Source organism: Schistocerca gregaria, chromosome 4 (genome assembly GCF_023897955.1).
Source record: "Schistocerca gregaria isolate iqSchGreg1 chromosome 4, iqSchGreg1.2, whole genome shotgun sequence".
Classification (NCBI taxonomy): Eukaryota; Metazoa; Arthropoda; class Insecta; order Orthoptera; family Acrididae; genus Schistocerca; species Schistocerca gregaria.
In genome coordinates, this window is record NC_064923.1 from 189,202,796 (window position 1) to 189,215,847 (window position 13,052).

Sequence of the window (13,052 nt, forward strand, 5' to 3'; positions counted from 1 at the left end):
AACAATGACCCAGAAAGCATAGAATAAATTTCTCTCTGTCTGTGGTCACAAAATTGTTAGGTATTTAGACTACCTTTATGTCAGCATTGACTGTCCTCAGATTTGCAGCAAAACGTAGGAAAAAACACAAATACAACTAATGGACGGTCTACATCCCCCCCCCCCTCCCCCCTCCTGTGCCACTCTCTTCATCTGAGTAAGTCCTTAACAATTTGCTTGATGTATTCCAATCTCTGTCTTCCCCTACATTTTTTGCCCTCTACACTCCCTCTAATACTGTGAAAGTCATTCCCTGATGTCTTAACAGATGCCCTATCATCCTGTCCCTTCTCCTTGTCAGTGTTTCCAAATATTCCATTCCTCTCTGATTCTGCGCAGAACCACCTCATTCCTCACCTCATCAGCCCACCTAATTTTCAACATTTGTCTGTAGTACCACATCTCTAATGTTTCAGTTCTCTTCTCTTCTGTTCTGGTTTTCCAACAGTCCATCTTTCACTGCCATATAATGTTGTGCTTGAAATGTACATTCTCAGATATTTCTTCCTGAAGTGAAGACCTATTCTAGTAGACTTCTCTTGCCCAGGAATGCCCTTTTCTTTCCAGTGCTAGTCTGCTTTTGATGATCTTGTTCCATCTGTCATAAGTTATTTTGCTGCCTAGGTAGTAGAACTCTTTAATTTAATCTACTTTGCGACCATAAATCATGATGATAAATTTCTCGCTGTTCCCATTTCTGCTACTTCTTACTACTTCCATCTTTTTTCCATTTACTCTCAAACCATATTCTGTACTCATTAGACTGTTCATTCCATTCAGCAGGTCATATAATTCTTCTTTACTTCCACTCAGGATGGCAATGTCACCAGTGAATTGTGTAATTGATATTGTTCCACCTTGAAGAAAGATTTAGGAGTGGAATCAAGATTCTATTTCCATTGTCGCTTCTTCAATGTACAGATTGCACAGTAGGAGCAAAAGACTACATCCCTCCCGTTTTTAATCCTTCTTGATCATCCACTCACATTATTCCTTCTTGGCTCTTGTACATATTGTATATTGCCCATCTTTCCCTGTAGCTTATCTCTATTTTTCTCAGAATTTAGAACATTTGGCACCAATTTACATTGTTGAACACCTTTTCCAGGTCGACAGACCCTATGAATGTGTCCTGGTTTTTCTGTAGTCTTGCTTCCATTATCAACCACAGCATCAGAATTGCCTCTTTGGTGCCTTTATCTTCACTAAAGTGAAACTGAGTGTCATCTAATACTTCCTCAATTTTCTTTTGCATTCCTCTGTCTATTATTCTTGTCAGAAACTTGGATGCAGAGCTACAATTCTTGCACTTGTGAGCTATTGCAGTCTTCAGAATTGTATAGATGATATTTTTTCTGAAAGTCAGATGGTATGTCACCAGACTCGTACAGTCTACACACCAACTTGAATAGTTTGTTTGTTGCCACTTTTTCCAATGATGTTAGAAATTCTGATGGAATGGTATCTATCCCTTCTGCTTTACTTGATCTTAAGTCCTCCAAAGCTCTCTTAAATTCTGATTCTAATACTGGATTCCCATCTCTTCTAAATTGACTCTTGTTTCTTCTTCTATCATATCACCTTACAACAATAAAATAGGCTATAATGGAAAACCTTACCGACCTACATGTGGAAAACATGCGTTTTAAGTATGACGAGGCATACCTGTTCTGAAAACATGTCCTAATAAAATGTAGCCATAGTGTCATCATCAAAGATAAATACAAAATCAGTTTGGCATTGTTGCAAATATTTTAAATGTAGTATACACTAGGCTGAAAGGTCAAAGGAATCATTTTGTCAACAGTGCTACTGTTCATAAGACAATACTCTACAGTAGCCACAAAATGTTTTTGTCACTAGATGTCACTACTGCACATCTATTTGTTAATTATATGGTTGTACTATATGGAAGAATTCAATAGGTAAAGTGTATAGTGGGCTTACCAGGTATATAAGTCATTACTGTATTAAAACACAGTAAATTAAAAATGCAGCCAAAGTTAGTGTGTAATGTTTCCTGAGGAGCAGCTTAGGGATCAGCCCAGCATTTAACTAAAATGTGTGAAACATTGCCCAAAGTGCTCCATCTTTAATGGCTATCACATAAAATTGGCATTGGTCCTTACTCAGAGAAATTTATTTTATCTATAAAACAAAGATTGTCATGCCTTGAGTGATCTCCAATGCAGATGGTTTTGATTCAACATATGATGAGAAACTTTTTGCATGCATCTTGGATGTGTTTCATATTCTGAAACCCCCCCCCCTCCCTCCCTCTCTCTCTCTCTCTCTCTCTCCCTCTCTCCTCTCCCTCTCCCTCTCCCTCTCTCTCTCCCTCTCCCTCTCTCTCTCCCTCTCCCTCTCCCTCTCCCTCTCCCTCTCCCTCTCCCTCTCCCTCTCCCTCTCCCTCTCCCTCTCCCTCTCCCTCTCCCTCTCCCTCTCCCTCTCCCTCTCCCTCTCCCTCTCCCTCTCCCTCTCCCTCTCCCTCTCCTCCCTCTCCCTCTCCTCTCCCTCTCCCTCTCCCTCTCCCTCTCCCTCTCCCTCTCCCTCTCCCTCTCCCTCTCCCCTCTCCCTCTCCCTCTCCCTCTCCCTCTCCCTCTCCCTCTCCCTCTCCCTCTCTCCTCTCCCTCTCCCTCTCCCTCTCCCTCTCCCTCTCCTCTCCTCTCCCTCTCCCTCTCCCTCTCCCTCTCCCTCTCCCCTCTCCCTCTCCCTCTCCCTCTCCCTCTCCCTCTCCCTCTCCCTCTCCCTCTCCCTCTCCCTCTCCCTCTCCCTCTCCCTCTCCCTCTCCCTCTCCCTCTCCCTCTCCCTCTCCCTCTCCCTCTCCCTCTCCCTCTCCCTCTCCCTCTCCCTCTCCCTCTCGCTCTCGCTCTCGCTCTCGCTCTCGCTCTCGCTCTCGCTCTCGCTCTCGCTCTCGCTCTCCCTCTCGCTCTCTCTCTCGCTCTCGCTCTCGCTCTCGCTCTCGCTCTCGCTCTCGCTCTCGCTCTCGCTCTCTCTCTCGCTCTCTCTCTCTCTCTCTCTCTCTCTCTCTCTCTCTCTCTCTCTCTCTCTCTCTCTCTCTCTCTCTAACGGTGTGTATGATATTGTTAAAGCAGATTTTAACGTTGGCAAATGATTGATAAATAGCAAAAGTATGCTAGTATTTAACATATTGCTGTGTTCCAATACCATTGAGAAAAAACTTGTATAAATGTTAATCAACAGAGGGTGTAGAGCAGATACCTGCACTAACTATACGTGATGTCATCCTCTGTCCAATAAATTAAGCATGGCGTTTTACGATATACTTTCGAAAATAACTGACCAAAGACAAAAAAAAAACAAAAAAAATGTTTAACTAGAAAATTATCAAGGAAGACTGGAATGACTTAAAGTTTTGAACCGATTCCATTAAGTGAAACACAAGATCGAATTTAGAAAATGCAGAAAGTGTTTTACTGTAATTATAATAAGATAGCTTGCAACTACATTGAGACCTTATTCAATAACCATATTCTTGCATGAGAGGCAAAGGTTATAGTGCCAGGTATGAATGCAGATATTTGTTGCATTCTTTTTGACGCATTCTGCTTGACATTTGAATGCAGCATTATTTACACTCAAGTAGACGGCATTCCAGTTAACTGTTTATAACAGTCACACCTTACCATTTTTCCATGAAGCGAATCAGTGGAAATTTTGCATTCAATTGCTTAAAAGTAATACTTGTGCACATAATTTTATTAATTATGTAAAATATTCTTTGAGCATTTCTCCGTAACTAGTGTACACATTAAATGTGGTGCATGCTTTTAACTTTTTCAGATTAGCCAAATTGGAAGAATCCCTGAAAGATGACAGCCTTACAGAAGCTCAGAAACAGGAAAAGCGGCAACAGCATGCGCAGAAGGAGACCGAATTCTTACGATTGAAAAGATCGCGACTCGGTGTTGAAGACTTTGAACCTCTTAAAGTGATTGGTCGAGGTGCTTTTGGAGAGGTTCGACTTGTACAAAAGAAAGATACAGGACATGTGTATGCAATGAAAATACTAAGAAAGGCTGATATGTTAGAAAAAGAGCAAGTAGCACATGTGCGCGCAGAGCGGGATGTTTTAGTTGAAGCAGATCATCAGTGGGTTGTGAAAATGTACTACAGCTTTCAAGATCCTATTAATCTGTACCTTATTATGGAGTTCCTTCCAGGAGGTTAGTTAAGTTATCTTACCTAAGTTTTAGTTGTAGTTGTTGTAGTTGTAGTTGTAGTAGTAGTAGTTGTTGTTTTATTAAAATAGAAACAAAAGTAACATTGATGAGTGTTCCGGAAAAAATAAATTATTTGTGCTAGCAAATATCTGTAAGCGAATTGCAGCTCCTAACTAAATTGTTATGATAATATTTGCATTTTTTAAAGTGTAAAAATACTATTATCATCTTTATTATGTCGTTATTATTATATAGGGTTAGTCAGGAGGAAAGGCACATGCTTTGAGAGGTGATAGTATAAGTGATTCTCAACAAAAAACTTCATGTAGACGTATGCCCTATTTTGAATGGTTTTCGAGATAGCACACCTTTAATATCACTGTTGTACATTTGTCTTGAATAATTCGAAAACTGCACCCTCCAGCGAAAATGTATTGCAGTATTTCTCTAGAACTAATGATTTGTGTGAAGAGAGTGCGAGAATGTTGCAAAACCCGCCCAACGTGCATGCGCTGTAGTTTACAAAGTTCCTGTAGGTCAATCTGAGGTATTTCCTGACTTGATAGACCCCAAGTGCCCCATGTAAAAACTGTTAGTCTGAACTTGCTCTACACCACTGTGGCACATAGTAAACAGTGACAATGTTTGATAGTACCGAAAATAAATAACAGTGAATATTAAGTGTGTTCCATCTCTGAAACCATTTGGAGTAAGGCATAAGTCCAGATGAAGCTTTTTATTCAGTGTCACTAATACCATCACCCATCAAAGCATGTACCTTCCCTCCTGACTCACCCTGTATGTAATTAGTGTAGTATTCTAGTTTCTAGTATTGCAGTCATATTACACTCACCTAATACTGTCAGGAGTGTACATTAGAATATTTTGGGGTTTCATCTTTTGGTTTCCAAACAATGTTGCTGTTGACTAGCCATTCGTTACACGTGATGTTTGCCTTAAAACATCACTAATAGTGTACCACATGCTATTGTTTGTTCTTGTAAACATAAACACAGGTATCAAAAAGAAGTTTGTCTTACGATGTAACTAGCCACAAGCTACTTGAGTGTGAGTAGTAGGTAATAAGTGGCAGCTGTGAAAGTGGATGGACTGTCAGTATTCATTATCTATGAAATACTAGATATTCATTTAGTGTACCAATAGATCTTGAAACTCAGAATCTGAAAAGCATCGTTAGTTTGAATATTTTAATTGAAAGTTATTATCTGTGAAAACTTGACATAATGACATGTTGTGGCTGATGAATGTGTGCCATTAAGATCGAGTGATTAAGGTTTGAAACCTACATTTTCCATATGGTGAATATCAGTAGTTCCAGATACTTACTTCATAATAGTAACATATCACTGTGAGTGCAGAGAATCAGTGGCTACCATTTCAGATGTATCTTAAGTTGGTAATATACAATTATGAAACGGACAATACATCTAGTGAACATGAAAGTTCAGAAGTCTGTTCAGAGCAAATGGCTGCATAACATGCATGAACTGACAGGCATCCAGCAATGTTGCAGTGTATTGTTTCGATGTCGAATAAGAGAAAAAAGTTGCTCAGAATCATAAACTTTTTTTAACTCTCATTCACTCTTTTAAGTTATAAAGAATACTTTCCCATTAAATGTCCACTAAAAGATGTCACTGAATCACACTTGCTGCTGTTAATTTTTTACATTATACTCTTACAATAGGCTTTTTTTCCTTATAAGGGTTTTCTGCACTATATTGTTCACAAATATTGAAAAAAATCTGTGCCTTCTGTAAGAACATACATGAGTAAAAGAAGGACACATATGAATCTGTGATATCCTTTCATGGACTGTTGTTACTTGTGAACCCTGAGGTAAATGAACAGTATTGAGTCAGACTGCTAGTGTTTTGAATGGTGCTCATCTGTGTGTTAATGATAATATAAATGTATTGAGTTCAGGAGGTGGGAAGGAAGTTGAATTGCGGAATCTTCATGCTTCAACACAAGAGGCAGGCATAAATGTGAGCGCACACTTTGGAGGTATAACATTAGTCAAAATTTACATTGATCCATAATTATTGGTAGCATTAATTGCTGTTATTTAATGTTTAATAACGTACTGGTCACCTTAAACTCTACATATTATTCATACTATAGATATACACTGCTTCCAAATGTTACATGCATTTCAAATATATAATGCAGACAAAACTGAGTCCAAGTATAATCTGCATCAAGTTCATTTTAATCTTGTTGATTTTGTCACTGGAGAAAATTCTTTATTCCAGGGTGTGTTTCAGTCCTTCATTTCTGCTCTAATTACTGTAGTGTGAATCAGGCACGCATATTTTAGATACTAAAAATCATAGACCAGCTTTCTTGAGAGAGATATTAATGAAGAAAGCCACATGGCATTGTTTGCTGGAAAATACTAAAAGCTACTTCAGTTGTTTTCTGTTATGGGCCAAATATTGGTGATGAAAATAGATTCCATCACCAGGAATTATGTACAATTTGTACAGAAACCAGATGGCAGTTTCAAGAGTTGAGGGGCATAAAAGGGAAGCAGTGATTGGGAAGGGAGTGAAATGGGGTTGTAGCCTATCCTTGATGTTATTCAATCTGTATATTGAGCATGCAGTAATGAAAAAAAAGAAAAATTGGGAGTAGGAATAAAAATCCATGTAGAAGAAATAAAAACTTTTAGGTTTGCCAATGACATAGTAATTCTGTCAGAGACAGCAAAAGACCTATAAGAGCAGTTGAACGAAATGAACAGTGTCTTGAAAGGAGGATATAAGATAAATATCAACAAAAGCAAAATGATAGTAATGTAATGTAATGTAATAAAATTAAATCAAGAGATGCAGAGAAAATTAGATTAGGAAATGAGACACTGAAAGTAGTAAAAGAGTTTTGCTATTTGGGAAGCAAAATAACTGATGATCGTTGAAGTAGAGGGGATATAAAATGTTAGTGAAGAAGAGGAATTTGTTAACATTGAATATTGATTTAAGTATCAGCAAGTCCTTTCTGCAAATCTTTCTGTGAAGTGTAGCCATGTATGGAAGTGTAGCCATGTATGGAAGTGTAGCCATGTATGGAAGTGTAGCCATGTATGGAAGTGAAACGTGGATGATAAATAGAAACTTTCAAAATGTGGTGCTACAAAAGAAAGCTGAAGATTAGATTGGTAGGTCTTGTAACTAGTGAGGAGGCACTGAATAGAATTGGGAAGAAGAGGAATTTGTGGCACAATTTGTCTAGAAGAAGGGATTGGTTGGTAGGACACATTCTGAGGCATCAAGTGATCAACAATTTAGTATTGGAGGACAGTGTGGAGGGTAAAAATCATAGAGGGAGACCAAGAGATGAATACACTAAGCAATTTCAGAAGGATATAGGTTGCAGTAGGTACTTGGCGATGAAGCAGCTTGAACAGGATAGAGTAGCATGGAGAGTTGCATCAAACCAGTGTCTGGACTGAAGACCACAACAACAACACCAGAAATTAAACTGAATTCTTCTATTTGAGTGCCAGTACAGTAGCGTGCTTTAGTGACATTAGTTATAGTAGGCACATACATAGTAACAGAGATTACAAAGGCTTTAAGTAACAGGTTTATATGGACTTCCTTTCAGGAAGTCTGACATACATATTTGGTTTTGGATAAATTATTAAACACTCCAAAGATCCTTTATGTGTGTAATGCAAGTGATGAGTTACAAGAAAGATAATGAAATTGACGTTGTGGAAGTAATGTCAGAAGAGAATTACAAAACCATTTGATAGATGAAAAAAAGAAATTCATCTGGAGAGGGTTTCAATAGATACACTACAAGCTGGGAGCAAAGGCATACTCCAGGTCCTCAGTGGGCAGTGGCGAGCTGTGTGTTCAGAGTTTTCAGGAGATAAAGCAGCATGAATGAACATATCATGAAACTGACTGAAGGGAAGGATGCAGTTACGATGGCAAGGAAGATGAAAGTGAGGTAGGTGGCATTTATTGCTTTCTGAATGGAAGAAAATATACATATGGTGACCTGATGGAAGAAAGTTGAATGGATATGTAGAGCTGAAGCAAGTAACTTGCCAATAGATCCTTATCTAACAGTGAATGTACAATAAATAGTAGTGGTGTTTGACTAATTAAAGGAGTCTGACAACAAAGTCAGCCCGACCCACAAAGCTGTGGGGAAGGTCAGATAAAAAAGCCACCTCTGTGTTTGGCAAAGAACTTTTTATGTTGTTCTTCTAACGAAGGAGATGTAAGGCTTTGATGTCTATTCGTTGAATATGTTTGAGCCACGCATTGCACAGCCGTGATGTGTTAATGGAAACTGTTTGTTTCTAATTATGCAGTGAATTGGAGTGCATCCAATAATCAGAGCTAACACATCATCATCCATGCACATGTGGAATTTGTTGATAATCGTGTCATTCACATGTTTGACAGCTGTATTTGTAATCATTGTTGATGGCTGTCTTGCGCATTGTTCATTTGCCACATTCTCATGTCCATCATAGATCTCCTACAACCATTTGTGAACTGTTTGCTCACATATCAAATCAGGGACATACAATCAACACCATTTGGCCACATGCCACTCATAACAATGAGCTGCTCTGAGTTCCTCGTACATCCATTTTCTGTAATGGATTTATTAGCCATCTTAGTGAAACCGATTATATAATGGTAGAAACTACACAAGTTATTCTTTTACATCTGCAATATGGATGCTGGAAATGAAATAACATGACCCTGCCAGTTGAGAGGAGAAAAGAGGAGGAATTGAAACTTCATGGCAGACTCAGACTCGGTGTCTTTGCCTTTCAAGGGAAAGTGGTAGAGTACTTGTCCTTGAAAGTCAAAAGGCCTGAGTTCAAGTCATCCGGCACACAGTATTAATCTGCCAGGAAGTTTCGTACTGGCACAAGCTCCACTGCAGAGTGAAAATTTCATCAGAAGGGGAACTGTCTACAGAGAACATCAGAAAAAGTATCAGTTAAAATGTTATTGAATAATTAGTCAATAAGGTGAATGCTCTTTGAAATTGCTTGAGATTTAAAAAAAAAAAATGTTCCAGGTGACATGATGACACTTCTTATGAAGAAGGACACATTATCGGAGGAATGTACCCAGTTTTATATAGCTGAAACAGCTCTGGCAATTGATTCTATACATAAACTGGGATTTATACACAGGTATTCATGTTTTACAATTTACTGTAACTTTACCATTGTTTGTTTTTATAGTATTCTTACCATTATTTTAAATCCTGTCTTTCATCACAGCACGTAGAAATTTTGTCCAAGTCATCTTACATCCTCCTACAGTAAATCAAGGACACCAGATTTCGGCACAACACAGCACCATCAGCAAACAGCACAGATATCTGTTCATGTCATCCATCAGATCGTTTATGTATGTAGAGTATAAGAGCAGTCCTATCTCACTTCCTTTAGACATTCCTGGCAATAAACTTGTCTCATATGAACACTTGACGTAGAGGACAATATACTGAGTCCTCTTACTTCAACCCCCCCCACAGGGCTTACGGCTCTGTTGTGAGTAGGTGAGTGGCTCACACAGGGCCCTGAGCTATTGCAGCCCATTCTTCCTTTCTGGACTGCCTGTCCTCACTCTTTCCCCTCTGACTCCCCTCCTTCCCCTCTCTCTGTGTTGTTACTTAAGCTGACCCTGCTGTCCACATGGTTTCCTGAATTCCTTGCAATTTTTGTTTCCGTTGTCTTTTCCATTTCATCCTTTCTTTTTGGTCCCACTCTGGCATCTGGCCCCCACCTCTACATTTTTTTTCTCCATAGTCTGAGCCATTTGTGGAAGACCTCCAATCATACAATCTATGGCATGGATTAAACCCCCCCCCCTTCCCCTCTTCCTTCCCCATTATAGTTTCCATCCCCCACACTGCTACATCATCAGCACATGTAGCCTTGCGACTGACGGGGCTGTTATGTATGTGTCTGTCTGAGCCCCCTGACAACAAAGAGATCGCAATTCTGATACCTGAGCTGTTACCTGCTCAGTTATGTCTGGGAGTGGTTGCTTGTCACTCTGGAGCATCGGAACTCATGCCAATGGGCACCATGCCAGACAGTCCATGCGAGAGTGCCTGATCAGAGTTGGTGGTATCGCACACGATGCGATCATTTAATGCTGCTGCTTATGACCCTGCAACTTCCCCTTCTCTGGTTACACCCTGGGAGGAGATCCAGGTTCGCCAACTTGGAGTGAAACACTTTCCCCTCTACCTGGTCTGCACTAGGACATGATGGGGACACATTCACCTCCTCCACCAAGCTGTTATTTTTTTGTGGACCATATGGAAGTCAAGGTTGGTGAAGTGAAGTCTCTCAGTAAGATTTAGTTGGGTTTATTGTTGATCAAAACTTGTTCTACCACCCAGTCTGCAGCCCTTTATGCTTGTGAACATCTTGGTGTCGTCCTGGTGTCCATCCTCCTCACCAATCTTTCAGTGTGGTTCAGGGAGTCATTTGTCGTAGGAACCTCATCCTTCAAATTGATGAGAAATTCTGGCCCTATCTGTAATGACGGGGTGTTTATTTTGTTTGGCATATTCAGAAAGTACAATCACATTGCTACCGATGCCTTTGTTCTGATATCTTAAGGAGATTCCATCACGATGTTACCAGTGTGACATGAAGCCGTACATCCCGCCACCCATGAGCTGAACTGTCCGCAGCTCGTGGTCTAGGGGCTAGCATTGCTGTCACTGGATCCTGGGTTCGATTCCCGGCTGGGTTGCAGATTTTCTCTGCCCGGGGACTGGGATTTTGTGTTGTCCTCATCATTTCATCCTTATTGTCGTCATTCGTGATAGTGGCTAGACTATACTGTGTAAAAATGGGACTGCGTAAAAATTAGCACTTTGTATGGGCCCTCATTACCACACAGTCGAGTGCCCCACAAACCTAACTTCATCACAAACCCATGAGCTGTTTTCAGTGCTTGCATTTCAGGCACATTTCTTCTTGCTGTATGGCAGACCCACTGTGTGGTGAAGGTGGACACTCATTTCATGAGGGAAGCCTCTGTGTTCTGCTGCCCATGTGTGTTAATTGTCATGACTCACACTTTCCACACTCCCTATATTGCACGGCTTATAAAAAGGAAAATAAGATCAGAGTATAAGTCCCTTGATAATTTATCATAGACTGAGGCTTGTTAGAAATTCACTGACTTTACCCTGCGTCGATGGCATCTAACTCTCTCTGCTATGTCCTTTCCCCCTTCTGCCACCTTCCCGCTCTACTCTCTTCTTCTCCTTCGCATTGGGTCCCATGCCCTCTCTTCTGTGTGCTGCTCTCCCTCCTGGTCAGAGAAGTGTCCCCATTCTTCAGCATTTGCCGGTTTAGGGGCTTCCTCCTGGCATTCCCCACCCCAAACCCCATACAAACTAGTGCTTTGCATATATAATAATGTTGTTGTACCAAGAACCAATGGAAGATTCAGTCGACCTTTTATCTCCTTATCAACGGGGCTTTTAAGAGGGATGGTCTCCGATCAACCATTTACTTCGATTGAAAACCGCAGTTTGGCAAGCCTTTCGTCAGCACTGCCATCTTGTCAGTTTTCTTCATAAGACCTATGCCACAGCTTGGTGCAATCACATTCTGCTTACACTCGGTGATTGGGGTCTTCGGGGCCCCCTACTGATTTTTTTATTTGCCTGGAGTTAGTGATGGCACCGTTCTCAGCTCTCCGCAGACCCAGGAGAATGGCATTCCACAGGGATCCATATTAAGTGTCCTTCTTTTTCTCATTGCTAGTAGTGCACTTCTTGCCTCCAGACCATTGGTTACCCCCAGCTATGTATGTGGATGATTTCTGCATTTGTGCTAGCTCCACTCGGTGGCCTCTGTGGAATGACAGCTCCAGGGTGCCATCCAGGATGCTTCCACGTGATTACTCTTGCAAGGTTTTCAGTTGTGCCCATTTAAGTTGAAGGTGATGCATTTCTATCACTGTGCTATGGTTCATCCTCATCTGGTGCTCTACCTCAGTGGCCAATGCCTGATCACGGTCCCCCAGTTCCATTTTGAGAGTTGTCACCTTGACAACAAGCTTAATTGGTTACCCCATATCTGCCTTCTGAAGGCTGGCTGTTTTCATAAACTCAATATCCTTTGCTTCCTTGCCCACAGCTCTTGGTATGTGGATTATTTAACCCTTCTCTGCCTTTATTGGAAACTAGTTCTGTGTCATCTGGACTATGGTTGTCAAGTTTGTGGATCAGCTGCCCCTGCAATGATGATCCTTTAGACCTACTTCACTATCATGGTATCCGTTTAGATGCCAGTATCTTTCACATTAGCCCTGTCCGTATTCTTCTGGTTGATGTTGGGATCCCTCCTCTTTCAGTTCGGCAGCCCTGGTGCCTCGTTTCCTATACCATCATATTTTGCATTTTTGCTATTGGGTGAGTTTACTGGTTCCTCTCGGCCTCCATCTCTGCTTAGTTTCTCGACCCTAAATTCAGATGGATCTGTTCAAGGGTCTGAAAGCCTCTAAAGCTCTAATGGTTTTTTGTTGTTTATTCTGCTCACTCTTATGGGAGTTTCATAATGTCAATGTTTTTTACAACAATGGTTCTAAATCTGCTGATCACGTGAGAAGTGCCTTCATGTCTTCTGTTGGTATGGAATACCATATATTGCCTTCAAGAAGTCAGCTGTTTGCTGCGGAATTGATGGCAGTCCATTTGGCCCTCTGCTTTATTAAACAGTCCTCTCTCTCTCAACTTCTGTTATGTACGGACTTGCTGAGTGGCCTTTGGGATGCAACTTGGTGTTTTTCC

The 13,052-nt window shown here is 40.8% G+C and overlaps 1 protein-coding gene across 6 annotated transcripts in view; it reads left to right on the forward strand.

Annotated features, from left to right (window-relative positions):
• Positions 1-13,052, forward strand: part of LOC126268230 (serine/threonine-protein kinase tricornered) — a 555,239-nt gene that overhangs the window by 521,648 nt on the left and 20,539 nt on the right. For all 6 annotated transcript variants that reach the window (XM_049973874.1, XM_049973875.1, XM_049973876.1 and 3 more), the window contains 2 exons: positions 3,844-4,226; positions 9,300-9,417. In XM_049973874.1, coding sequence (XP_049829831.1) covers positions 3,844-4,226; positions 9,300-9,417 — 501 coding nt within the window. The remainder of the gene's footprint in view (positions 1-3,843; positions 4,227-9,299; positions 9,418-13,052) is intronic.